The 25,382-nt window shown below is 39.0% G+C and overlaps 2 protein-coding genes across 2 annotated transcripts; one reads left to right on the top strand and one right to left on the bottom strand.

Annotated features, from left to right (window-relative positions):
- Nucleotides 1–4,474: 4,474 nt before the first annotated feature.
- Nucleotides 4,475–10,576, top strand: LOC145494712 (extracellular calcium-sensing receptor-like). Its single transcript, XM_081474274.1, has one exon. The coding sequence runs from the start codon at nucleotides 7,682–7,684 to the stop codon at nucleotides 10,214–10,216; it is 2,535 nt and encodes an 844-aa protein (XP_081330400.1). The 5' UTR covers nucleotides 4,475–7,681; the 3' UTR covers nucleotides 10,217–10,576.
- A 2,278-nt stretch (nucleotides 10,577–12,854) lies between these two features.
- LOC145494765 (protein CFDP2-like) lies at nucleotides 12,855–17,167 on the bottom strand. The gene has a single exon (XM_081474333.1). The coding sequence runs from the start codon at nucleotides 14,163–14,165 to the stop codon at nucleotides 12,867–12,869; it is 1,299 nt and encodes a 432-aa protein (XP_081330459.1). The 5' UTR covers nucleotides 14,166–17,167; the 3' UTR covers nucleotides 12,855–12,866.
- Between the last annotated feature and the right edge of the window lie 8,215 nt (nucleotides 17,168–25,382).

Raw genomic sequence — 25,382 nt, 5'->3', positions numbered from 1 at the left:
AATCAGAGTAGAGACGCTTCGCGTGTCATGCTCAAACAATGTAATCTCCTGGCGAAAATACGAAGTAATTTGGCCCTCTATTGTATCACGAGGCTTACTAATACTTGCAATCTCTATCGTAACGATGGTATTCTCATTTAGAGTCGATGCCAAAGAGGAGCCTGGACGGAAGCTTGAAGCAAAGCACCTCTGAGTGCGTCACAATTAAGTCGAAAATTTCGGTACCACTAGTCACACAAGGTATTTGTGATCTTCTGGCAGGGGGAAGGAGAAAAAAACTCACGACTTAAAATTCTAATCATGGTGAATAGTCAGCTATGAAGGCACGTGACGTTAGAATGTCATAAATTTCAAAACATCCGTCATATCGAACCCACCAGTCTGGATTTCATGACTATTTCATGAAATCAAAATATCGTTTCAGTTTGCCAGGTATAACAAAATTAAAAGAGAAGAGAAAGGGTACTAAAGGAATTAAAAGGTGCAAAAAAACTATGTTTGTCCCAAGAAACCTTGAAAACGTCAATAAAAAACAGAGAATTAGATGAGAAAAGTCAAACTTAGGGTAATTATACCTGACAAAGCAAGGTTGCCATGGAAACAAGGCAGAGTCCCATAAATAAGGCTTTTTTTTCTCAGCTTTTCCCACCTAGCTTATACACTCAGTAAACAACTTGTTTCATTGTATTTTGATTACTTTTCTTGTTATCAACGTATAAAGTTTCCCCTCATCTTCCAGTCCCCTGGGTACATGGTACAAATGCTACATAAAATTTAGTTTCAAATCCGTCAGTAGGCAAGTTTCTAGTGTATGGTTTGAAAATATATATTTCCTTTAAATAATTTACTTTGGGATCATTGATTGTTTGTTAATTGTGCAGCTGGTGTCTAAAAATCTCTCCTAAAAAGTAATTAAGAGTTTGACAGGAAGTGCGTAGTAGGTAACTTCCTTAAAAATGTTTCGTAGTAAAAAAGCCTCAACCTCAGTATTTTTTTCTTGGTATTACTAAACTAAGGGCTGAACTTTGCAGGGATACTAAGACTTCATGATATAAAAAATGAGCATGGAAAATATACGGTCTAAAAAACAGGCCATTTCCGGTTGCTCCCTATATGGTTCAAATAGGACGAAGTTGTGATCACAGCCACAGGCTAACGAAAACTTCCCGTGAGCTAATGTTTTTACCCATAGAAGCCTAAGGATAGGGCGTTACAAATATGGTTTTGATTTTGTCTGAAATTAATTTTACATTGCTAAAAGAGAGAATAAAAAGTGGCCAAAATTACACTAAAAATCAGCCTCTGAGGACCCCTGAGGGGCTGATATCCAGAACTCGGCTAAAAAATGGTCGTTGAACCTGAAACTTTGGCATATTACATAAGTCCACATAGCGACTTCGTGTACCAATTTTAAGCGAAATCGGGCGACCTTCATTTCCAAGTCTGCCCCGGTCTCTCAGGCAGAAGCTCTTAAAAAACATATTTATTTTTTTAAAAATTAGCTTATTCTAAAAGGGCACAAGATCAATTTTTGTGCTCTGGAAAGAAAAGCACCTATTAAGTGTTATGGGAGGGGGGGAGGGGAGTGCCTCCATATATTATGTTACCCAGGGAGCAGGCCTGTAAGCAGGCTATTCTCTATAGTAAATACAACCAATCAGAATGTAGGAAAGCCAGTTCATAATCGAAGGTATTACACCCAGTCTTTTAATTCCCATAGTTTACATTGATTGTTTTGGCCTCGGTATTTTATATGACATGGTATAAAATAGTTACAGAACACTAGTACTTACTCGTGGTATACCATGAAATATCCCACGGGTCACTTGTGTGTATTTTCTCTGCATGAACACGAGCCTTTATATTATACCACTGAAGTGTTACATAACTGTTATGTAAGCAATATTTATATTGCTTCCAGCAAAGCGTCAAAGCAATTTCACTTATATTTATTTACGCGTTAACAGGAACCCGGCTGTTAATTAAGCCACGCGCCAACTTAAATAAATTGAAAAAAAGCAGCTGCAAAGTTTTTTAACTTCCTCTGTGGAATAAGACGAAAACGTTGTTGTTTTGCTGTTAGCTACAGGTCGACAGTACAAGATGAGCTTAGCTTAGGAAACTGTCTTTCAGGTAACTTTATGTCTTCTATTTAAACATAAAAATGCAACTCAAAGACTTAAACTTATTACCCAAACAAGTAATATTTCAGACCATGGATAGGACTTGAATACCCAATGAATTTCTTTCCACCATGTTACTTTTTTCATATTTGAAAACGTCTTTGCCTTTTAGCTCCTTTTTATATACCAACCACAACAGAGCAGGGTAGTTTCGCACAATTCAATGAAGCATCGGTCGCCCAAGCTCAAGCTAAGAGCGATGATCATGCTACGTAACAGTGGTCACGGCAAAAATATAAGACTTCGCATGGGAATATTCACGATCAGTTTTCGTAGGAAGAATAGTAAAAAGCTCTTTAAAGATAATTGCCCTAACTTACTTCCACATGTATCACTTCTTTTCTGTTCATTTTTGCCGCTGATTTGAAGTGATTTTAACAAGTTACACTTCAGTAGGTTAGCAGTGGGAACAAGCTAATTATGAGGTCTCTTTAAATGAGCAGAACAAGCGAACATTGACTGTGGAAGTACGACAAGGCATTTTTATCAAGAGTTTTCTAGTATTGTTACCGCCTAAAAGCAGATATCGCCGTAGAACGTCTCATATATATATATTTCAGCAGTGACCGTTATTACGCAAGATTGTCATCACTCGCAGTTTGAGCTTTAGCCACCTGTGAATGCACGAAAAGAATCGCTCCTTTAGATTCTATTTTTGATTATTTTTTTGATAAAATGTTTTGGTTCATTTAAGGAATTATATAACGAGTTCTGCTATCACAAAGCTGATGTTTCGGCGTAAATTATATACTTAAATCGTGACAGCGTTTAATTTAGCGAACTTAGTAATTACTTTTAAAATGGTCGTCCTAATTTTTTTTTCTTTTTTTTTTTTTTAGGAATGAAAAGCAGGACGAAGCGTAATGGTCAGTAATTGGTGTGTATTTTCGTAGAGGGTAGATGGTAGAGAGGATTAAATAAAAGACCGAATAAATCAAAAACTCATTGGTTGTCGAAATTAAAACTGAAATATTAGTGAATGAACATTTAAACTAATTCATTTCGCCCCCCGATTTTTTTCCAATTTTTAGTTTTAATTTCACAAAATGTATTCTGACACCAGGCGGTGTAGGACACGGTTCACGTGACAGTATTCGACCAGTCATATGTCGTTTCAGCCGAGGCAATGACGGACACATTTTTCGTTGCGTGTCGAGAGGAGGTTGTCTTTTCTCGACGATTTCTGCACTCATCATGAGAATCAAACGAACCTTTTCTGGAGCTGCTAGTGTAAGTCTCAATTGCAGGTAAGCATTTTTGCATCGAAACTAGGCAATGGAAATCATGCTAAGTTAAAAACGTTTGTTTAGCATCTTCGCTTGACATGGATATTCTTATGGTCGTTTGTGGGGTAACAGGGATCAGTGTTGTGGATTATTTTTGCGTGAACCTTTAGCTCGATAGTAGAACTTTAAGAAAAGTCCGGCGGGCCCAGGCGGACCACGCCATTTCAACGGTCAAAATGGGACGTGAAGTTGGGACTTTTTCCTTGATTTGCCAGATGTTCGAGGCATTTCGCTGGAGTTGATGGTGTTATTACTACCCTTGCTTTATTTATTTATTTATTTTTGTAGTGCGTATGTCATCCGTTTGTTTAGCCAATGTTCAAGACTTTTAGACCTGCTTTGGATACTAGTCCATTAAAGATATAATCTTATTTACAATAATTTTCACATGATCATGATCGATCACTGCCTGTCTTAAATTGTTATCTCACACGTAAATTTACTACTCTTGAATGTTATTTTTCATTTATCCATGGCTGACCGTTGATGTTGATATTCCATTTTTTTATAATTTTTTTTCCTTTCAAATTTTATGTTGATAGTAGTGGGAGACTATATATAGGCTTAAATAAATAAATAACAAGTGTTTTACGTGTATTACACATACCTGTCAATCCACCTGGAGGCATCTTCAACAAGAGGACAAAGGGAAACTTTGTCATACGTGCAAAGATAATTTATACCAGAAGCAGCCAATATATTTGAAGCAAATGCCAAATTATCAACTGGTATTTTAAAAGACTATGGTCTTAGAGTCAGCTAAATGCTATATAATTTTTCCAATGACTAAATTTATTCACTTACGATGTAGTTATAAAATAAGGAAAGCTACAACATGCTGTTGTTTACGATATCAACATTTAAAATAGAATAAACCAAAACAGAATACTTAATCACATATAATGCAACTGACTACTTATAAAGCTGCATGGTAATACCAAGTGCTCAATATAGTGCATCTGCTTTTATTTCAAACTGTTCTTACAATTTACCTATCTCAGTCAAAATATCCAAGTATAAAGATATAAATGATCTGGCGGGATACAACTATATACCCTACTTGATTATTCTTAATTTAGTTGGTTACAGTCATTATGACTAAACCGTTATTACTAGACCGGCGGAAGTGCTGTGGAGACTGGTTTTGGCACAATACAATGAAGAAAATGTTAAAATCATTACATGATCATTGTGTTGTTGACCACAAGACTCACGATGAATAATAATTTCGCCTCGGGGAACATTGAGGGTCTCGGGGAAACAAAACTCACTGTTTCCCGAGGGGCCAGTCATTAAGTGTTTTGTTATATCTCCCGACTCAAAAATAGCAAGAACATGCGAAAAAATTATTTGTTTGACGCCTACGGTGGCTGTGCTTGCAGTACGAGCGGCAGTCAAACGGAGCTGTCCTACCGAAACGACACAATAACAGTCTTTTTCTACGCAGCTAACAAAAATAAAGACTATACTTAAGTTGCTTGGCCTTCTTCTAATGCTTAACTCAAGAATTCTGGATTTGATCTGACGAGGAACAGCATATTTTGTTGTAAATGACACAACTATTTTCCTACCTAGCGAGTGGCAACGACGATCAAAGAACGAGTTGCCGAACGCGGGTGACCCATTTTTGGCGCCTAATTAAAAGCTTGAAGACACAGAATGTTCAAATTTTCCCCTTTTTTAGTCTGATATATATTTGCCAAATTATAAATCTCTTTTCTTGAATAATGAATACCTTCTCTAGTGGGAAACGTTGCCTGACTTTAATGGCTTTTTGACATCAGGCCGACTGGCACACAAATTTGCCGCCGTTTCAAGGTGCACGACCTGATCACGTGCTAGTCGAAAGTTCAAAGTTACTGTCTTCCTAGGGAGCTAGTGAGTTTTGTTCGCCCTAGAGAGTTGGTGAGTTTTGACCCATGGCACGTGACACGTTCTCCTCCAATCGGAAAACGTATTTGGGTTGGGAGGTATAACAATAAATTTTATACTTACAGATACTTCAAATGACCCGCATAGGACTAGGTAAAGAGTTCCCTGTGCACAAGTTACATTGAGTCTTAAACTTCAGCAGAGGTGTAATATGAAGACACGCAATGAAACCATAAGCTATTCATTCATTGCTAATTCACCATGCCCATCATAGACGAAGTTCCAGCTTAAAAACATATAAATCACAACCAAATACAATTTACAAGAAAACTTAATCTTGGCTGTTGGTTCCAGAATATGGTATGGCTTTTGTGCTGTAGTGATTTTTTTTTTCCCTTTTTTTGTTTTTTGTTTTTTGTTTTTTTGTTTTTGTTTTTTTTTGGGGGGGGGGGTGTTGTTGTTGTTGTTGTTTTTGTTTGTTTGTTTGTTTGTTTGTTTGTTTTTTGTTTGTTTTGTTTTGTTTTTGTTTTTGTTTTGTTTTGTTTTTCAGTTTTTTCAAAAACATACTTTGTTAAAACAACATACTTTGAAAGTCAATGATTATTTTCAGGTACATGTCATTCAGTTTTTTTCACATCTCCCATCTGCAATTTAAGTTGCAACCACTGAAAATAGTATGAGGTATATAATTTGTCCCAAACATTCATTTCATCCAGGCCTTCTTTCCATTGACCCTGGTTTCACTTCTGCGTGGCCTCACACTTACTGAGAACCCAAGAATGGACAGTGAAGAGAAATCCCTTACTCTCATCAGTTTGAACATTGATTGCAAGTGGCAATGTCTGAGGCAAAGTCATTGGTAGGCCATGCACTTTAACACATATAAGGAAGTTGACCAAGACCAAAATATTGTCTACAAAATAGATACATACAGTACATTAATCTTGGGTTTGTAAGTTGAACAAGAATCGATTTGCTGAAAGTGTGACCTCGTACAGGGGACCTATACAATTATTTTTTGCCACTTACATTGTTTGCCAGGTTCAACTTAGGGATGGTGATGCTAACTATACCCGACTTCCACAATTATCAATTTGCCATTATATATAAGCTTATTTTTTTGTTATTCCATTTATTGCAATTTATTTTTGTTATTTTGAACGAGCCATTGCTTATTAGCAAGCTTTGATAAGTCCTTTTGATTAATAAGAAAATATTCGATCAATCAAGCTTTCAAGGACAAAACATCGCTTTGTTTTCTAATTATTCAACCCTTTCTTCGTCGGTTTTACTTTTCAGCTCTCTTGGCGTCGAACGAAAAAGCTATCGGTCAACAACCATTTTGTTGGCAAGCGACATACTGATGTACTTCATACACAATTCGAGGTATCCAAGAAAGAAAGAACCGAACTCAAGTTTAATTCCGGCAAGTTAAAATCGAATTCTAAGATGTAAGAAACGAAAATACAGAATATAATTTTCCGTTCAACCCCAGAGATTCCACGCGAAGCTTCGATTCCTACAATCAGTTGTTCAGCACTGAAAATGGCGGCTTTGTGAATCGAGAAAACATCTACAGCTGTCACTTGGCTTGCAAAAGATTTAATGTGGATGTCATCCGAGATTTCTTTCAGTATTGGAAGCAAGCGAACCTCCTATAAGTCATATTTCCATATTACCTTCAGCGCCTGGAGATGTTCGCCGCTCGGCGATCAGATGGAAATGAGCTCGAGCGAATTTTTTTCTCGGCACGTTTTGCGAGTCGTGTCCAACACCGCCTGTTCTGACACGAAACGTTCAATTAGCAGAAAAGCAGTGACCAAATTTCTGAACGTGTCAATTGATATTTGTTGCTTCTTATTTTTGTCCTTTGACTTCAGTGTGCCTAAAATGGCTTTTTACTGCCCTCTTTATTTACCTCGTAAAATTGTACTAAGTGATATGCGCCCAGTCTTCACATTTGCTCAATTTAATTGTCAAAAACTACACGGCAGCCGCTTCAAACTTCGTAACGAACGTGCTCATTTTAACTAAGATAGGGAAGGTGTTCTTAAATTTTAATCTTCAATAAACTGATTTAACTGATAATGTGGCAAATGTATTTTACACTAACCCTAAATAACACGCCTTTTAAAACTTTAAAATCGAAAATAGCCCTCTAACAGCTGATTATTTGCATTTTTTTCTCCTGTTTCAGATCCATTTTCCATCATATAAACATCCCAGAAACCTAATACATTTCATTTGGAGTCTTCCGCAATCGTTCTCCAGTAAGCCAACTCTCAATTCTGAAAAAGTGTGGGCTTGGAGATATATCGTAAGGTCATTTTCATTCGCAGAATGACTATAATAGGGTTGTGGTTTTTTACTGTCGCTCAAGCAGTATCTAAGGACGGTGATGTCATCCTTGGTGGACTTTTCAATGTTCATCAATTCCCGGAGAATTCAAAAGGGCAGTGTGGTGAGCTTGATACCAAAGGATTAGGCCGGGCAATGGCCATGATCTTCGCCATTGAAACCATTAACAATAATTCGAACCTACTTCCAAATATAACTCTTGGCTATGATATGCGAGACTACTGCGAAAACACCACAAAAGCAATGGAAATGACCTTTGGGCTAATAAAGGACAGAACTTGCTCGAACATAACACGTACGCAAATGGAAACGAAACGTCCTTTAATTGCCCTGATCGGCCCATTCGAGTCTCGCACAGCTATAGCTATCAATGGATTTCTTCAAATACTCGATGTCCCAGCCATAAGCGGAACAACAACGAGCCCTGAACTGAACTCAAACACTTATAGTAATTTGTATCGAACAGTGCCTAAAGATACCTTTCTGGCAAAAGCCATGGCCGACATTATCGAACACTTCAAGTGGACATATGTAGCGGCTGTAGGACTCGATGACTCATATGGACGAAATGGAGTGTGGTCCGTAGTCAAAGAAGCCACAGGAAGGAATGGTTCCTTCTGTGTTGCCATGAGAGAATTCATACCTCTTGAAGCCGAGTTACCGACCATTCGAAATATCGTTTCAAACCTACGACGCCAGGAAAACTTCGGGGTCATCATATTGTGGATATACGGTAGTCATCAAAGGAAATTTTTCAGTGAGGTAAACAGACAAAACCTGACCGGACGAGTTTGGATTCTTAGTGACGTATCAGTCACTTCAAAGACTTTTGTCTATTCAGACACTTTCACCATAAACAATTCCATAGGTTTTCAACCACACCGTTTTTCTGACGCAGGATTGACGGAGTATATAACAGAATTGTTAACTAATGAAAAATATGGGCAAAATATTCCAGAATGGTGGAGCGAAGCTAAAGCTCTCGCAAGGTCTTGCCCAACTCATAAACAGACAAATTCTCACCAAATTGAAGCATGTATGCATGGTGCGGTTCAAGACATATTAGGGTCCTATATTCCATATGTCATTGATGCTGTATATTCCGTTGCACATGCCATACAAATAGGCTTAGCTCAAGCCTGTACCAGTATGACTGCTGACTATTGTCAGCAAAAAGTTACCATTGATCTTTTTGATATGAGGCGGCTCCTTTCCAGAATTAACTTTGTTGGGCTATCTGGAAATGTGACGATTGACGAAGTTGGCGACAGGGGATCTGCGGCCTACGATATTGTTAAGTTCCAACAAGTGCAAGACACTGACGGTAAGCTTCAACTAAAACAGACAATCGTCGGAAAATGGGAAGCGAATGGGCAAAGCATCGGGTTGCGTCTTTATAACAAAATGCACTGGAATTCCGCCAACGATAGCGCTCCGAAATCTGAATGTCTGGACCAATGCCCGAAAGGAACAAGAAAATCCATTACTTCACCTTGCTGTTGGCAGTGTGTCCGATGTCCTCGTGGCACTATCAACACCTTTTCTGGTTCCGAAAACTGCATCGAATGTCCCCAAGGAAAGGTTTCCAATGGGGCTAGAACAAAATGTGTAGACTTGCCTTTGATCAATATTAAGTATTCTAGTTTTGGAGGGATAGTAATCCTTGCATTTTTAGCTTTGGGCATGCTGGGCACCATTTTTTCATTTGCCGTTTGGTGTCGCTTTTGGAACAGTCCAATCGTCAAGGCATCCAACAGAACACTAAGCCTTACTCTTCTTCTAATCATTTTGATGATGCTGTCTCTTACATTAATGAATCTCCTTGAGCCTACAGATACGATTTGCAAGATTATTTATCCATGGCGATACATAACTTACAACCTCTGTCTTTCGATTCTTCTGGTAAAAGTCTTGCGAATTTCCAGCGCTTTCCAAATTCCAGTGACGCTATGCTGCACCATACGCTCGTTTACCAATAGAATGGAAGTAGTGGTAATAATAGCTCTACAAGTTATTCTGCTTCTTGTTTTACTGCCTTGGTTGCTTCTGGATCCACCTGTCAGTACCAAGCATATCCTGACTGACCATTACATTTTTATTGAATGCAAAGCATACAACTACTTGACTGGAAAAATCTTGTTTTTGTTAACGTTCTCTTATGTTTTAGTTCAAATGTTGCTGTGCGCATTTAGTTCCTTTAAGATAAGGAACATTCCAGAAAACATAGGTGAAGCGAAGCGAATAGCGTTTTCGATGTACATATTTATGTTTTCATTGCTAACGTATCATCCGGTAGAATTTTCAATGGATGGATGGTATGTGACAGTTGTAGACTGCGTGACAACTCTATTAACTTCTTATGGTTTTCTCTGTTGTATATTCTTGCCAAAAATGTACATCATCATCTTTAGACCGGAGTTGAATAATTCAGGTACATTAAGTCAACAAGTGACCAATTATTCCTTTGGTACCAGCTCTGTCCGCGTGAATCCTGCTTTAAACAGTTCAACAAGGTGAGGAAAAAAGTCCAATTCTTTTTCAGTCATTCAACAGAAAAGCGCTAGTTTGACCTGCAGGCCAATAATTGCCTACCGGGACTTTTGGAGGGTCTCATTCATGATAACGATTATGTACATGATGTGAGAACTTCTGTTCATTAGGCCTGTTGATTTAATTTAACAACAAAATTTGCCCACATTTAATTTTGTACAATAACGGGAACATAAGTTAAATATCAACATCAGGATCGAAAGCACGCCGATGAGCAGTTTTAGTCAAATGTTGAATCAGCAATGCGAAACTGATCTTCTTTATGTTAATAGGGACAACCGCTTCGGAGACTGCTAAAGTTTCTTCTTAATTCTGTCATGGTTACATTGGAAGTGGAAAAACAAAAATGGTCAAGAAACAGATTTATGCTTTAATTAAAAGCGAACAGGATTTGCTAACAAGCTTATATTTGACGCTCGTGGGTTAAATTTCATAATCTGTGCACAAAGTATGGAGATTACGTCGTTTTGTTTGTTCAATTTAGTCGGTTTGGTGAAATGCTTGGATGAATCTTTTTAAAGGGTATTGGTAAAAGACTGGTAAAGCTACGGCCGATAATGACTGCAAAGACGTCATCAGCAAAAATAAAACCCAAACTACGCTTTAGCGTGAATAATTATTAAACTTTAACACCGCAATCAAGTCTTCATTTCGTGGCTTAACCTTGAATGATAATCAAGTTAAACGAATTTTATCTAACATATTTTTCATTCGGCCATCCTTCGTTGAGAGGGTATTTGCTGTCTTATACTCAGATGTAGTGATATGCTTTTTTTTTTCTGTAAGAATTTTGTTTATTTAGCCGAGGCTGAATATTCTTATTTTTCAACCTATTCCATCCTACTTATTACCTACTTATGCCTAGTGCCCCTCCTGGGGCATAGGCCACCAACAAGAGTTCTCCAGCTATCTCTGTCCTGGGCTTTCCTTTCTAGCTGACTCCAGGTCAGCCCCAATCTCTTGATGTCTGCTTCTAAGTCTCGTCTCCACGAGTTCCTAGGCCGTCCCCTTTTCCTCTTTCCCTAGGGATTCCAAAACAGGGCTTGTCTTGTGATGTTGGTAGAAGGCTTTCGAAGAGTGTGGCCTATCCATCTCCAACGCCTCATCATGATCTCAGCATCTGCAGGCCTCTGGTTGGTTCTTTGCCAAAGGTCTTCGTTGTTGATGGTGATTGGCCAACGTTTCCGCGAGATTCTTCGTAGACATGAGTTGATAAAAGTCTGCACCTTCTTTGTAGTTGCCACTGTTGTTCTTCAGGTCTCTGAGCCATATAATAGAACAGGTTTGACGTTGTTGTTAAAGATCCTGATCTCAGTCTGGAGTGTCAGATCTTTGGAGCTCCAGACGTTCTTTAACTGCAGAAAAACTGCTCTTGCTTTGCCAATTCTGGCTTTAACGTCAGCCTCTGTGCCCCCCCTGGATGTCAACTACACTGCCCAGATAGGTGAAGGAATTCACCTCTTCCAACAAGTCGTCATCTAGCCGAACTGGTTAAGTAATCGTTGTGTTAATCTTGAGGACCTTGGTTTTTCCCCTGTTGCTGTGAAGACGAATTTGGGCAGACGAGTCTTTAACACTGTAGGTCTTCTCCTGCATTTGCCAATGTGTATGGGATAGTAGTGCCAGGTTGTCTGCAAAGTCTAGATCGCTAAGCTGCAGCCAAGGTGTCCACTGGATTCCATTTCTCGCCTGTGCTGTGGCTGTTCTCATAATCCAATCAACTGCAAGCAAAAACAAGAATGACGAAAGTAAGCACCCTTGTCTGACCCCTGTTCTCACGTTGAATGCTTCAGTGGGCTGCCCTCTATGAATGACTCTGCACGATAATCCCTCATGAAGATCGGATGATGTTTACAATCTTTACTGGCATCCCATAGTGTCGGAGAAGCTTCCATAGTGTATCTCTGTCCACGCTGTCAAATGCTTTTTCGAAATCGACGAAATTGATGTACAGGGGAGAGTTCCACTCACAGACTGTTTTATAATGATCCGTAATGTGGCGATTTGATCCACGCATGATCGATTCCTGCGAAAGCCAGCTTGCTGACCCCTAAACTTTGTATCAACCTCATCTTTCATTCTGTTTAGAAGTGCCCTATTGAACACTTTCCCTGAAACATCAAGAAGCGTGATCCCCCTGTAATTTGCGCAATTACTAAGATCTCCTTTCTTTGGCACCTTGATAAGATATCCCTCCTTCCAGTCAAGTGGCACTTCTTCCACCTCCCAGATCTTCTCAAAGAGGGGGTACAACATATCTACAGTGGTCTCTATATCTGCCTCAAGTGCCTCACAGGGAATACCATCGGGTCCAGCTGCCTTGCCACTCTTCAGTTGTCTGATTGCCATCCTTATTTCATCTCTGGTCAGTGTGCCACTCTCTATATCCAGGTCTTTGGCTGCTGGCAAGATGTCAGATGGGTTTTGTGGAGCAGGCCTGTTTAGCAACTCCTCGAAGTGCTCTTCCCATCTCTTCCTTTGCTGTTCCTCCCCCACAATTTGCCTGCCTGTCTTATCCTTCACTGGTCTTTCTGGATTCCCAAACTTTTCCGCCAGCTTCTTGGTGGTGTCATATAGATCTTTCATAATCCCTGCTCTTGCTGCTTGCTCAGCTGTTTCAGCTAGTCCATCTATGTATTTGTCTTTTATCCGCTCTGGTGCCCTTTTTGGTGTTCTTGTGAGCCTTTGAGTATTCTTTCTGTGCCTTGGACCTCTCGGCTGTTGTTCTGCTGGAGTTAACAGCTGCCTTTTTCTCCCTCCTCACCCTGATCTTGCTCAGTGTTTCTGCAGAAATCCAATCCTTGTGATGGTATTTCTTGGGGCTAAGTAACTCCTTACAAGCTGTCACATAGGACTCCTTTACCACCTTCCAAGAACTATCTACAGTCCCATCGTCATCCATCAAATCCTGAAGTATTTGGTACCTGTTTCTAATTGTGACCCTGAACTCGTCTAGCTTCCGTACATCCTTCAAACAACCAATGTCGTACCTATTTCGTTGAGGTGCTGCCCCTGTCCAGTTTCGCTTTAGCTTCAGCTTGAGATTTGCAATGACTAGATGGTGGTCTGAGGCAACGTCAGCACCCCCTTTCACTCTCACATCCTGGAGTGATCTTCTAAATTTCTTACTAATGCAAAAATGGTCAATTTGGTTTTCTGTCGACTGATCTGGTAACAGCCACGTTGCATTATGAATCCTTCTGTGAGGAAACACTGAACCACCTAAGACCAGCTTGTTAAGAGCACACAGGTCTGCCAGTCTCTCTCCATTATCATTCATAATGCCAAGCCCGTGCTGGAACATGACTTCCTCATATCCAATGTCGTCGCTTCCGATCTTGGCGTTAAAATCACCCATCAATATGGTGACATCTCTTTCTGGAAAGTTATCAATCACTGACTGCAGTCCATTGTAGAACTGATCCTTAACTTCGTATCCGCTGTCGTTAGTCGGAGCATAGCACTGTATCACATTCATGCTAATTCTCCTCACCTTGGTATGGAAGGAGGCTGCAATTATTCTTGGCCTATGGGCTTCCCATCCAATGAGCGCCTTTTGTGCTGCTTTTGATAGCAGCAGCGCCACCCCTTGGGTATGCGGGCTGTCTACATCCTCGTGTCCTGAATACAGCAGCAGCTCCCCTGAATTCAACTTCTTTGGGCCAGATTGAGTCCATCGTGTCTCACTGATTCCAAGCAGTGCTAGGTTGTAGGCCCTCATCTCTGCTGCAACTTGGAAAGTCTTTCTTAATTCATACATCGTTCTTACGTTCCAAGTTCCCATACTGATAGCTCTTTTTCCGAGAGGGGTGTTCGGCCTTGCAGCTTCCAGATTCATCCGGCTTTCACCGCAAAGTGTCATCCTTTTTCTTTGTGATGGTCCTCCTCTCCCAAGAGCTGAGGTAACTTGGGTCATTCTTGTTTGTGTTTCTGTAGCAAGCAAATGTTTTACGGGGTGAGGTTGCTAGCCTCACGCCCAACCCTCCTCCTTTCTCACCCGGGCTTGGGACCGGGCACGGCGGAGTTCTATTCTATCCTAGGCTGTAAATATTGTCAGTTGTGAATATATAGCGTATGGCATACACTGTATATCTGTTTCCGAATGTATTTTGGTTGTCTGGATCGTGTTAAAGTAATTTTGGAGCGAGCCTGCAGGCATTGTCTGATACAACGCGGATCATAATTTTCAGTGGCGGATCTTAGGGAGGGACCCGGGGGGGATCCGCCCCCCCTTATTTTGGGTAAAAAACGAAGAAATCACAGAGGGAAGAAAAGTCAGCAGGGCGAGCAAAACAAAACCGGGTCCCCTCTTCCCTCAGGGTCTGGATCCGCCACTGATGTTATTACCATCGAACATACGGCTAGTGCTGTTTTTGTTGCGTTTTGGCCAGTTCTGCCATTTAGAGAGAGGGAGAATTCGAGGTTTAGTTAAAAACATATAGTTTTACTGTATTTACAAATTTTTAACACACAAAATTATCTTTTAAAAATCTCAGCCTCGGGTTTATTCTTAAAATATTCGTAATCCTTAAAATTTCGCAAATTTCAGCCTCGATATTCTTATGTAACATATTGTTGTAAAAAAAGAAAGAGTGCATTGCGTTTATCCTGTTTCCTCGTTGTTGTTCAATTCATTTGGTTCGGTGAAATGTTTAGTTGAAATGTAGAGTCAGGATGATTGGATTGAACTGCAAGTATCAAATATAATTCACCAAAATACTAAATTTACTTCTATAATACTCTTCCGAAACCTACGTAAACTGAGTTCAGGCAATCGATGAAAGTTAAATCGACCATTGGAAGTCAATCGATTATAGTGTGTTAATTTTCACGCAATAAAAAGTAAAATCAAAAACCATTCAGTGGATAAAGTCAAGAAATTGTGATACAGTCAAACCTGTAGTACGCGGACACCCTCGGGACCCTTGCTTGCGTCCGTTTAATACAGGGTGTCCGCTGAAAACAGGTTCCCTCAGAATTCGTCTTAAGAGGGTCGTATCAATATTAGTCAGAATTAAAAGACCTTCAAAAGGACAAATAGCATTCACGTGAACGAGCGATAACTCTGAAATACCGTATTTTCATAAACAATGACAAGTACATGAGGTAAAGCGATATAAGTATACAGTAACAGTATCTATATTGATCGAATCACGTGAAGGCTCACAAAATCAAACAAGAACAAAAGTTCTATAAAAAAAACCGAATAACAAACTATTGCATTTCTGTGACAGCTCAGTTTATTGGCAAACTTAAATGACCGATCAGTACTAAAACGTGGACCAAAAAAATCATGCATTCTTTTTACAGTGCCCGTTTGATACAGGTTTCTAACAATAGAAATGACCATAAAAGTCAAGTTTAATCTGTCCGCGTCCGCTTAATAGTCCTTTGAAGACACATATGTTTTACAGTGAACATGGGAAAAGAAAAATGGGACTTGCACTGCTGTCCGCTTAATAGCGAGTGTCAGCTTAATATGGGGTCCGCTTAGTACAGGTTTGACTGTATTATAGACGATGAATATGGAAGACAGCTTTCCAAGTTTAAGGTGTGTGCGTTGTCCCAAAGTTGAGATATTTGTCGAAATATTCCGCGCAAAATTATATAGCCAGGAGTATGGAGCCGCCATGTTGGAGGACCTACTTATTCTTCTAATATGGCGGCCGGAAAATAGTGTAAACATCTGGAACTTATTTTGGTTATCTAGTCGACTGATTATCTGACCCGAACCAAAAAACATTTACACAAGCACTTCTCCTAATACTTTAACCCCTAAAATGGCTAAAAATCACGAGGTAACGGTATATTTTTCGACAAACGCGATCTTAGCTTTATGTCACGCACCGCCATAACTCCTACATTCAAAATGTGCTGGTTTCCAAACGAAGGACGGTGGAAATTAAAGTTATAAACAGATATAAATTTAGTGCCTCTTATACCTGATGAGGATAAAACCTTTAGTGGCTCTTTAGTTTTGGATTTGAGAATTTGATGTCGTCACTTGAACACATTCTATAATTAAATGATTATTATCGATTGTCTCGATTAATCGATGAAAATCGATGCACACAATATAATTCAAATCCTTATACAGTGGAACCTCGATTTAACGAACCTCTATATATATTATGAAGTCCTCGCTATAACGAACGATCTTCTTCGCTCTAGCAATAGCAAAATGCATTGAAAAGTACCTCGATACAACGAAATCTCGTTATACCGAACATATTTCGCCAGTCCCTTGGCCCTTCATTATATCGAGGTTCCACTGTAATTGCAATCGATTATATCGATTTTTATCGATCTGTCGATCTTAATTGGCAAGTCTTGAAAGAGGATACTTTCAATTTTGTCTTGATCAGACAGTGTGCGTATCAGGCTGGCTACATGCACAACTCGCGGGATATCTCAAAGAGATTGATCTCTACATAATGGTTGGCATACTGCCGAGGGAAAGCTGTAGTCAAAGGTTACTATTAATTTGGATTCACGACAGCGGGAGAAAAGAAAATCGGTAGCTTTGGAGAGGCATTCTGGATGGAATATGAACAAGCTACCCAATTAAAAAAAAAAAAAAAATGAAGAGTAGCTTATGTTACAAGGTACGGTTAACAAATATTGAAAAACTAGAATGCAGTGTAAATAAATATTTAAGTGATAAGATAAAATAAAAAAATTGTCTCAATTCAGTAAGTTATGATGAGAATTGTTGTATAGCCTGTGTAGCTGGCAGTTTTGTTGAAAATCGATACTCACAACTCTCTTGATTATCGCTTTTCATCTATTAATTATTAGCGATTATATTGAATGGAACTGATTATATTGATTATCGGTTTTCATTGATTGGGCATGCCTGGACTTAGTTAACAGCATTTCCGTAGTAGCATGCCTTTTTGCCACATAAAGGATTTTTTTTTTTTTTTTTATGCATCTATCAGATACCCTGCATGTAAATAAAGTTTTACATTGATTTTGATTCGCTATTTGATTTCATTAGTGCAGACTGCATTTGGTCAGGTGTACCCTATCCCTGTTTTCCTAATAAAAGGTTTTTGGGTTTGCAGACACTGTACGTGTCCAGCTTTGGTGCATGTAGGTTTGACGTCAGTTTTTCATGCGTCTGTCCAGTTATTGATCATGAATTTCGTCATAAGATTGTCATAGTAGATTCACGAACCGATAGCCGAGTGGGTCCACAGACTATTTTGACAGTGTTATGACGAAATTCATTGTCAATAACAAGACAGACCCATGAGAAACTGACGTTAATTGGTCTTTTACAATTACAAATTGTCAAATTGACTGCTCTTGCTCGTTGCGTCAACATTGCATAAATTGTAAATTAATGTGTCTGTCCGTTTATTGTTAATGAAAATTAGCCATTGAGCGTGTGAGAATCCTTGCAGTTATTGTGAAAAATCTTATTGACGTGTCAATTAAAACATATCTCGACTAGTCTAACCCAAATGCATCCATGCCTCATAACTTTCGATTGTGTTCAGCTGTATACTTATAGCGAAGGCAAAATACATGTACATAATTGCTTGCGCTCGCGTATGCACGACAAAGTCGTGCAACATGGCGTCCGTATCCCGACTAATATGTTTAAAGACACATGCAGCCCTGGTTAACAGCGTACATCTTTGATATTGGACATCCATGTTAAGGTCGCACCATATTACAGGCTCAAGAGAGCTAGAGCTAATAGAGGTCAGGTGTGTTTTTTAGTTAACCACTGCTCAGGTACTGGCTTTCCATTGTATAGCAGGCTCAAGCAAAGTTAACTTATTGTAATCAGGAGCTCCGTTTTTAAGCTGAGCTATATCTACATATTATTCCAATGTCTCTCTAGTCATTTGACATTGCCATATCAACCGCATTTTCCTATTCATATTTTGACAGAATCATTTATACCTTTTTTTACATCTTATTGTACTTTTGGATTAACTCCCCAACAGTCTGCATTATTTTCTGCCTTTCAGCGAAAAGGGTGATGTCCAGGAAAGATGTTATAACGTGTTAGGAAGTGTGACCACATCCGCAGAAAACATCTTATCTGTTGCAGAGGGAGATGAGAGCTATCTCTTACCGACACAAAATATTTGACTTGCCGTATTAGAACGAAAACCTGAGGCAGGGAGTTCAGCCATTCATCCGGGCCACTTTCACCATTATTGCGTCGTTGTTTATGGCGTGAGATCTTTCATTCACTCCAAAATATAAGGACGTGCTGCAAAGAGATAATCTGTGGTTTGTTTGCAGCACATGCAGGAAGGCGTAAGGGTGACATGCGCTATTTTCAATTTAGCTTTTCCCTGGTAAACAAAACATTGTTGGCTGGCGATCGCAAGCCTTCAAACGCAGAACTGACAGTAACTGCTGAGCTGAATTACCTGCCTTCATGTTCGCACGTACGACCAAACAAAGTGCACGATATCAATCGGTAGGTGATGGACTACAAAACGTGTGAGGCTGTTTCGATATTTCTATTGGTTACTGATGAGAAACTTTACATTGAACTAGACGAATATAATATTTTCTGATCTTCATCACACGAGAAGTCTTAAGAGAGGTAGTATTTGGGTTATCCAAAAAAGCGTTTCGCGCATTCATAATCTAGAAAAATTTTGGCCAAGTTTCGTAAAAAGCCGTCAATTCTACGTATCCTGTTACGTTAATTCGGAAGGGAATCCGCTTGTTCTCTGGTGTAGTGTTATACTTTGAACTGTTATTGCAGGTTGTCGCTAGCGGTGAGTTCCTTTTCCTTTATTAGATTTAAGGATCCGTCTTCCATTCTTCGTTTTTTGTTCGTCCCTTGTTTCCTTCCATATTTTATCCAAGCAGTCTTCTCTCTTCACAACAAACTAATAACAACTTTTTGACAGACTATAACTCCAAAATTCACAGATACATATTTCTTTAACCAGCGCAAAAAAAAGGAGTTCTCACTCTTTTGATGTGAACGCATTACGCAAATCTTTGTACTTCAATTCAAGTCCCCACAAGAAGTTTTCCGCGAAAATTTACGGGGAGTACCATGTATATTTAGGATTATAACACTTTAGGCTATTCATAAACTTTTTCTCCCAAACAGCTTCTTTTTTTTTTTTTCCACCATACCTCGTGAACATTTAATGATTGTAAATTATTTTTCCACCAAGCTTTCAAGCTCTACAATGAGCAAGCTAGCAATTTTATTTAATTGTTTTTTTGTTTGTTTGTTTGTTTGTTTGTTTGTTTTCCACAAAATTTAGCATTTGTAAGTCTAAAGTAACCTTAAAACAACTGCGAAGCTATCCTTTGAAACTGTTTTTAACATAAAGAACAGTTGTAATACAAGGCAAACTCTCTTGGGAATCGAAGAACTTGCTTTCACAGATGTTCGTCTCTCTAAAGGGAACCAAGCAGGAGATCATCATGATGCGCATGCGCTCCTGAGCCTAGTTGGTTTACTATGTGCGTTTTCCCGTCGACATAAATTCATGCTCGTTAAACCGGCCGCTTATACTCTTTGAGGGAAGGCGCTTACACTCTTTGAAGGAGTTATGTAACTGCATGTATACATGTTCACATCTATACATGAAAACAACAAGTTTAAAGAATTTATTTTTTATATAACAACAGGGCCAAGATTCCGACAAGAATGGGGTCGAATCCAATTGTTCCATTAGCCAACAGGTAAATTTGCCTTTTTGCATCGATAAATAATTAATTTTAAAAATTAAATGTCAAATATGCATTAAAACAGCACGAGCAGGGAAGCGTTTGAGCAAGAAAAAATTCCAAAGCAGAAAAGACAAAGATCACTTCGCTTGGACAAAATTGCACAAGGTCTCTGTCTAAGTAAGTAAAGTATTTATAAGGAAAAAAAAGTCATTGCGAATACAAAAAAGTCTAATTCGTTCTGTGAATACTGTGTGACCAATGAAAGGCAATTGCACTACAAATGTATAAATTGCCCACATATCCTGCTCCGGGTCTACTATGAAAACTCCACTAAACCGATTCTGTAAAGACGAGTTATCTGTAATTTCTTCTGTTATTGCCATTTCCACTTGTTTAACAGCGAGATTTGGAGGCCAAAACTTAGGTGAATTAATAGTTTTAACGAGATTAGGCACTTTGTATAAAGCGGCTTTTTGTTAAAGTTATATGATAATTTAGTATCAATTATAAAATTCTCATTGTCTCCTCCATTTTGCACTAGCGTAAATTATAAATCAGGTGATTGTTAATAATAATATTCGCTAGAACGCATGATTCCAACCGACATAAAATATCAGTGTAATAAAAAATATCTGCGTCAATCAATAAGGGGACAAAGAAATATTTTGGACTCGCTTAAACTGGCTATACGGCAGTTTTTAACGTGATCAGATAAAAATTTTTCAATGCCAAACAAATCGTGTATTCATAACTGCATTTTGCACCGTCAGTTGTTCGCAAAAATGCATGCATAATAAAGTTCAAAACTCCTTCTTCTTCTTCTTCTTCTTCTTCTTCTTCTTCTTCTTATTCTTCTTCTTCTTCTTCTTCTTCTTCTATTTTTAAGCCGTAAAAGCAAAGCGCAGGCTCTCTTCTAACACTATATAAAAATCTTACATGTTTCTCAAGAATTAAAATGAGAAGAATTAAAGAAACTCCTGGGCCTTTTCATTTAAAATATTTTAGACTTGGAAATCATGTTCACTCTCTTCAGTCACTGTGTAAACATTTCACACTGAGCACAAGCAATGCCAAAGTTTTATGGAATACTGAATTCAGTCAGAAATCCCCCATTGCCTTTTAAAATCCTGATATTGACTAGACTGAGAATTGCCTTATAAAGTTTTACTTTCAATATTTTGCTGCTATATCGAAAGCTTATTCTTTTGAAGGTACCGAAAATTCAAGGCCATTCAAGTCAACCTGCATTAAGAAGTATTAAAACAGATTAGGATTAAACAAACAAACAGTACGTAACCCATTTATACTATAACCTAAAGGTACTGTGCATTTTATATGTAGAGTGATTGGTTTCCATCATCTAAACCCTGAGACAATTCCACCGATGAAACATGAAATTCATTTTAAAGTTTCCTTTGTTGTGTTGAATATTCCTGACATGTCCACATCTCAGTTCAGTCGTCGGGGTCCAATTATTCAATAAGGCAAGAATGCTTGGCATCTCTTGTCAATGGTAATGTAGATAAATAGTCTCTTCAGATGTTCACGAACATGCCAGCACAGAGTTTCACATGTAGATGCTGATTTTAAAAAGCTTCAAATTGCAATTAAAGCTAAGACCAGGTGTATTTGTTTTCAAAGATTGAACCAATGTTCAGTAAGATGTTCACAAGGCACAGGAGGTCTCACCTTTCGTCAGAGGAGGTTACGATTCGAAGCTTCTTCAAAGGCAGCGACACCAGGAAAAAAGCACCCCAACACAACGATAACCAAACTGTACTCCAGCAACAATTCCTGAACTCTCAGTAGCCTCTGTACTCTAGAATGGTTGGGGTGGTTAAGGATCGGGTGCATGTCATCACGTGCTAGGTGCTCCCTAATCACAACGGACTCTGCTGATGAACACGTGTAGGGTTCGTGGTCTTGACTATTTGCGACCGATATTATGCTTGACAACACTAAGTTAGCTGCTAACCTGTTGATCGATGATGACCAGCAGGTTCAAAAGACGACATCTGCTTTTTCTATCCACTTATTTGCTGAGTGCCGTCCACTGATCTCATTCTTAGATTATTATCTTCGTAATTAAAAATGAAAAGAACCAATAGCGTGGTATTTCGTAACTGCACAGGTATTAAGAACGTAATGTGAAGCAACTTTCTGTCAATTTCACAATAAGTATATGGCCCTGTTCGCACTAAGACGGAAATTTGAGTTAAGCGTTTGCGAAAAAAAAATGAAAATTTTGTAATCACCAATTTTTTTTGTTTTCGTAATCCTGTTCGCACATGAAGATGCGAAATTTTTTTAGTGACGGATGTCAGTTAGTAATTTCATCAATTTACCATCAAGATGTCGTGACATGTCTTAAAGGGGAAGGTTTCATACTTGGCGTTTTTTCTCTTTGTTCCCTTTTTGATGTTTTCTGTGCTTCCAGTAGCTGCAGCAGTCGTGTGATCTTCATGATCAGTGGATGTTACGGATATGGATGCTGTGTTCAGCGGATGTGGATGCATATGCATTGTGAATCCGCTCGAGTTTGCTGCGATGGAAACTGTAAGAAGTACTGCTGTTACTAGCGATTTGGGAATCGTAATAACTTTGATTACCCTGATCTTGATCTTGGTAGCATTGCGAGCCATAATAATTGAAATACCATGGATCGATGTTGCTTCTGTGCGGATCCATCTAGCTCAATTAAAATGGCGGGAAGTCATACGGTCACGTTTGTTTCCTAATCCATATGTTGCGAAATTTGATGACCCAATGATGGATGGATGTCAAGGAACAAAGGATTTTCTCGCCTGACAAAATTTTTACAGCCTCCAAAGCTAGTCGACGGAATCTTTGAAGTTTCCTTGCGCCTGCAAAAAATATATATAGCTCATCATTCCATGATTAACCCTTATGTTATGAAACTAAAAGCACGTAAAATACCTCACCAATTTACATCACAAATCCAGGGAAACTAATCAAAGAGAGAGAGAGAGAGAGAAATGCGACACTTTAGAATACTACCACAAAATAACTTTATAGAATGACTTAAACGCTACTAGAGAATAACCAATTTCCACTGGAGGACGTGACACGTGACAGGGTAACTTGGGCTCCGATTTTTTCTTACTGTACTTTCTTATGTTTCCTTATTTCTTTTTTTTTTTTTTTCTTTCAGGATGCATGAAAAGCCTAAGTAAATTAACTCGTTGACGTAAGCACACCATTAAATTGGTCCTAACCCCATCTTTCCTTAGAAACTGATCCTCCCTTCGTTTTAGGCTGAACTACTAAGTGAATCGCCAACGCCTGTTATAAGTCTTCAAGTTCTCCCAAACTCCCTCATGATGTTTGCATTAGTTTATGTGTTCAGAGGTGCTCTATATTATCTCTCTTATAGAAATATTGCATGCAGAACGCCTGTGTTGTGTTAATGGTTATCAGATTAAAATCTACTATATTGAGCCCAGTGGGAGGCGCGGTGGCCTCATGGTTAGTGCGCTCGTCTCCGGATCGAGCGATCCGGGTTCGAGCCCTGGCCGGGGTCATTGTGCTGTGTTCTTGGGCAAGACACTTTACTCTCACAGTGCCTCTCTCCACCCAGGTGTATAAATGGGTACTGGCGAGTTTAATGCTGGGGGTAACCCTGCGATGGACTAGCATCCCATCCAGGGGGGAGTAGAAATACTCCTAGTCGCTTCATGCTACAGAAACCGGGATAAGCTCCGGCCTGGTGGGCCACTTGGCTCGTATGCAGACTTTACCTATATTGAGCCAAAATCCTCGACTCTTAACTCAATGGGAATAAAATAAACAAAATTGAACCGACTAAGCAGTTTATAAATTGTATCTACTTGTATTTCTTACAAATCGAACCAGTTTTGATAAATACATAAATGCAATAGATTACTGAGTGTTTACGAGTCTCTACATAAATTTCAGTTCGTCATTGGATAGTTCGAGGTCTTCAAACGTTACATAAAGTCTAGTCACAATGGACAGACTCTCCGCAAAAGCCTCAGTTGCAAGCCAGTTAAAGTTCAATACATAGAACACGAAATGGTTTATTCGTCGACTACTTATTGATCGAAATCAGTTCTTTTATCATACTGTCAAAAAGAGATCTTCTATACCATATGCCTTGGGAATCGTTGTCGTCCAGAGGTCGGCTAACCAAGTACTACATATGTTATTTACACAAGGTCGCTGATCCGATTTAACATTATGGAAGCTGTGTCCGTTACCAGAGAAGGTAAATTTCCTTTTTTAAAAGCCGGAGAACACTGAAATGTTGTTCACGCTAGTAGTGTCTGTTCTGGGACATTTTTGTTCTTATCAGTGTTGGTTGTTCAGTATCACAAATGAAATGAGGTCTAAGGTTCTTTGCTCCTCAACAAGATTACGTTTACTGGTTTCTTATAGTTTGTGGAATTTGTTTCCTTACCAGGTCATTTAAAACACGAACACAAAATATTAAAAAGAGGATTTACTCCCTGGTGCTGAAACCACTTCCGGTAGTTTCCGGGCGAGACAAAATGATGTGTTAACTGCATGTTGAACTAAATTAATTGATATTGCCATAGCAGCCGCATGTTAACATGCCTTTTTTTTTTTTTTTTTTTTTTTTTTGCACAGGAAATCACTTTTTTTTTTACAATTTTCTACCTTACAGTTTTCTATTTCCTTTCAATCTAAAATATCAGTTTTAAGTGTCACTCATTAACTGGGGCGAACGATTGAGTCCTGATTGTTCTCCTAAGCATTTATGTCAAACCAGATTTCGTCGATTTGACAGAATTCTTGGTTTTGAGCAGCACCGTAGAATTACTACCTTTAACATTCCATTTTCTGACTTATTTTCCGAAATCCAAGATGGTGGATCCAACACGGCGGACTTTCTGTCGTCATGTGATTTCATATGAAATCGTGACCATCTCTTCAGTTTAATTAAGAGCAGACTGACTTCACGCTATTTATTAGGTGCAGAATAATTTTGATATGTGGTACAACGTAAGCTCAAGCAGGTACTTCGCTTGTATGTCTGAGGGTTATGATTGTTTTGACTATATGGACTTCTGTTCCGGGGGGTGGGGGGTTACTCCCAGAAAAACTTTGGATGGGCGTGTGCGGCCCATTTCTCAAATCCCGTATCCTATTTACGACCGAATTCAGCGATTTTTCTTGCCTTGTTGATGAGCTGACGGTTATAACCGTTGCGGCTGCCACAGTTGCGTAAACATAATTTATAAAGGGCTTTTTGTTGATGGACTTATCGATAATGGTAAAAAGGAGCTTCCCCTAAGGGACGGACCATTAGAAAAGTGATGCGGGGGGGGGGTGGGGGTGGGGTGGGGAATTTTCAGCTTGCACGATTTTTTTGTTTGTTTGTTTTTCGCTCGCTGCTTGCGCAGGAATTTTTTTTCAGGTGAAACCCTTTGCACGAATTTTTTTTTTTTTTTTCAGACAAATA

The sequence above is a fragment of the Orbicella franksi genome, chromosome 8 (assembly GCF_964199315.1).
Source record: "Orbicella franksi chromosome 8, jaOrbFran1.1, whole genome shotgun sequence".
Classification (NCBI taxonomy): domain Eukaryota; kingdom Metazoa; phylum Cnidaria; class Anthozoa; order Scleractinia; family Merulinidae; genus Orbicella; species Orbicella franksi.
Note: the sequence above shows the minus strand (reverse complement) of the source record. Positions and strands in the feature narration are given on the sequence as shown.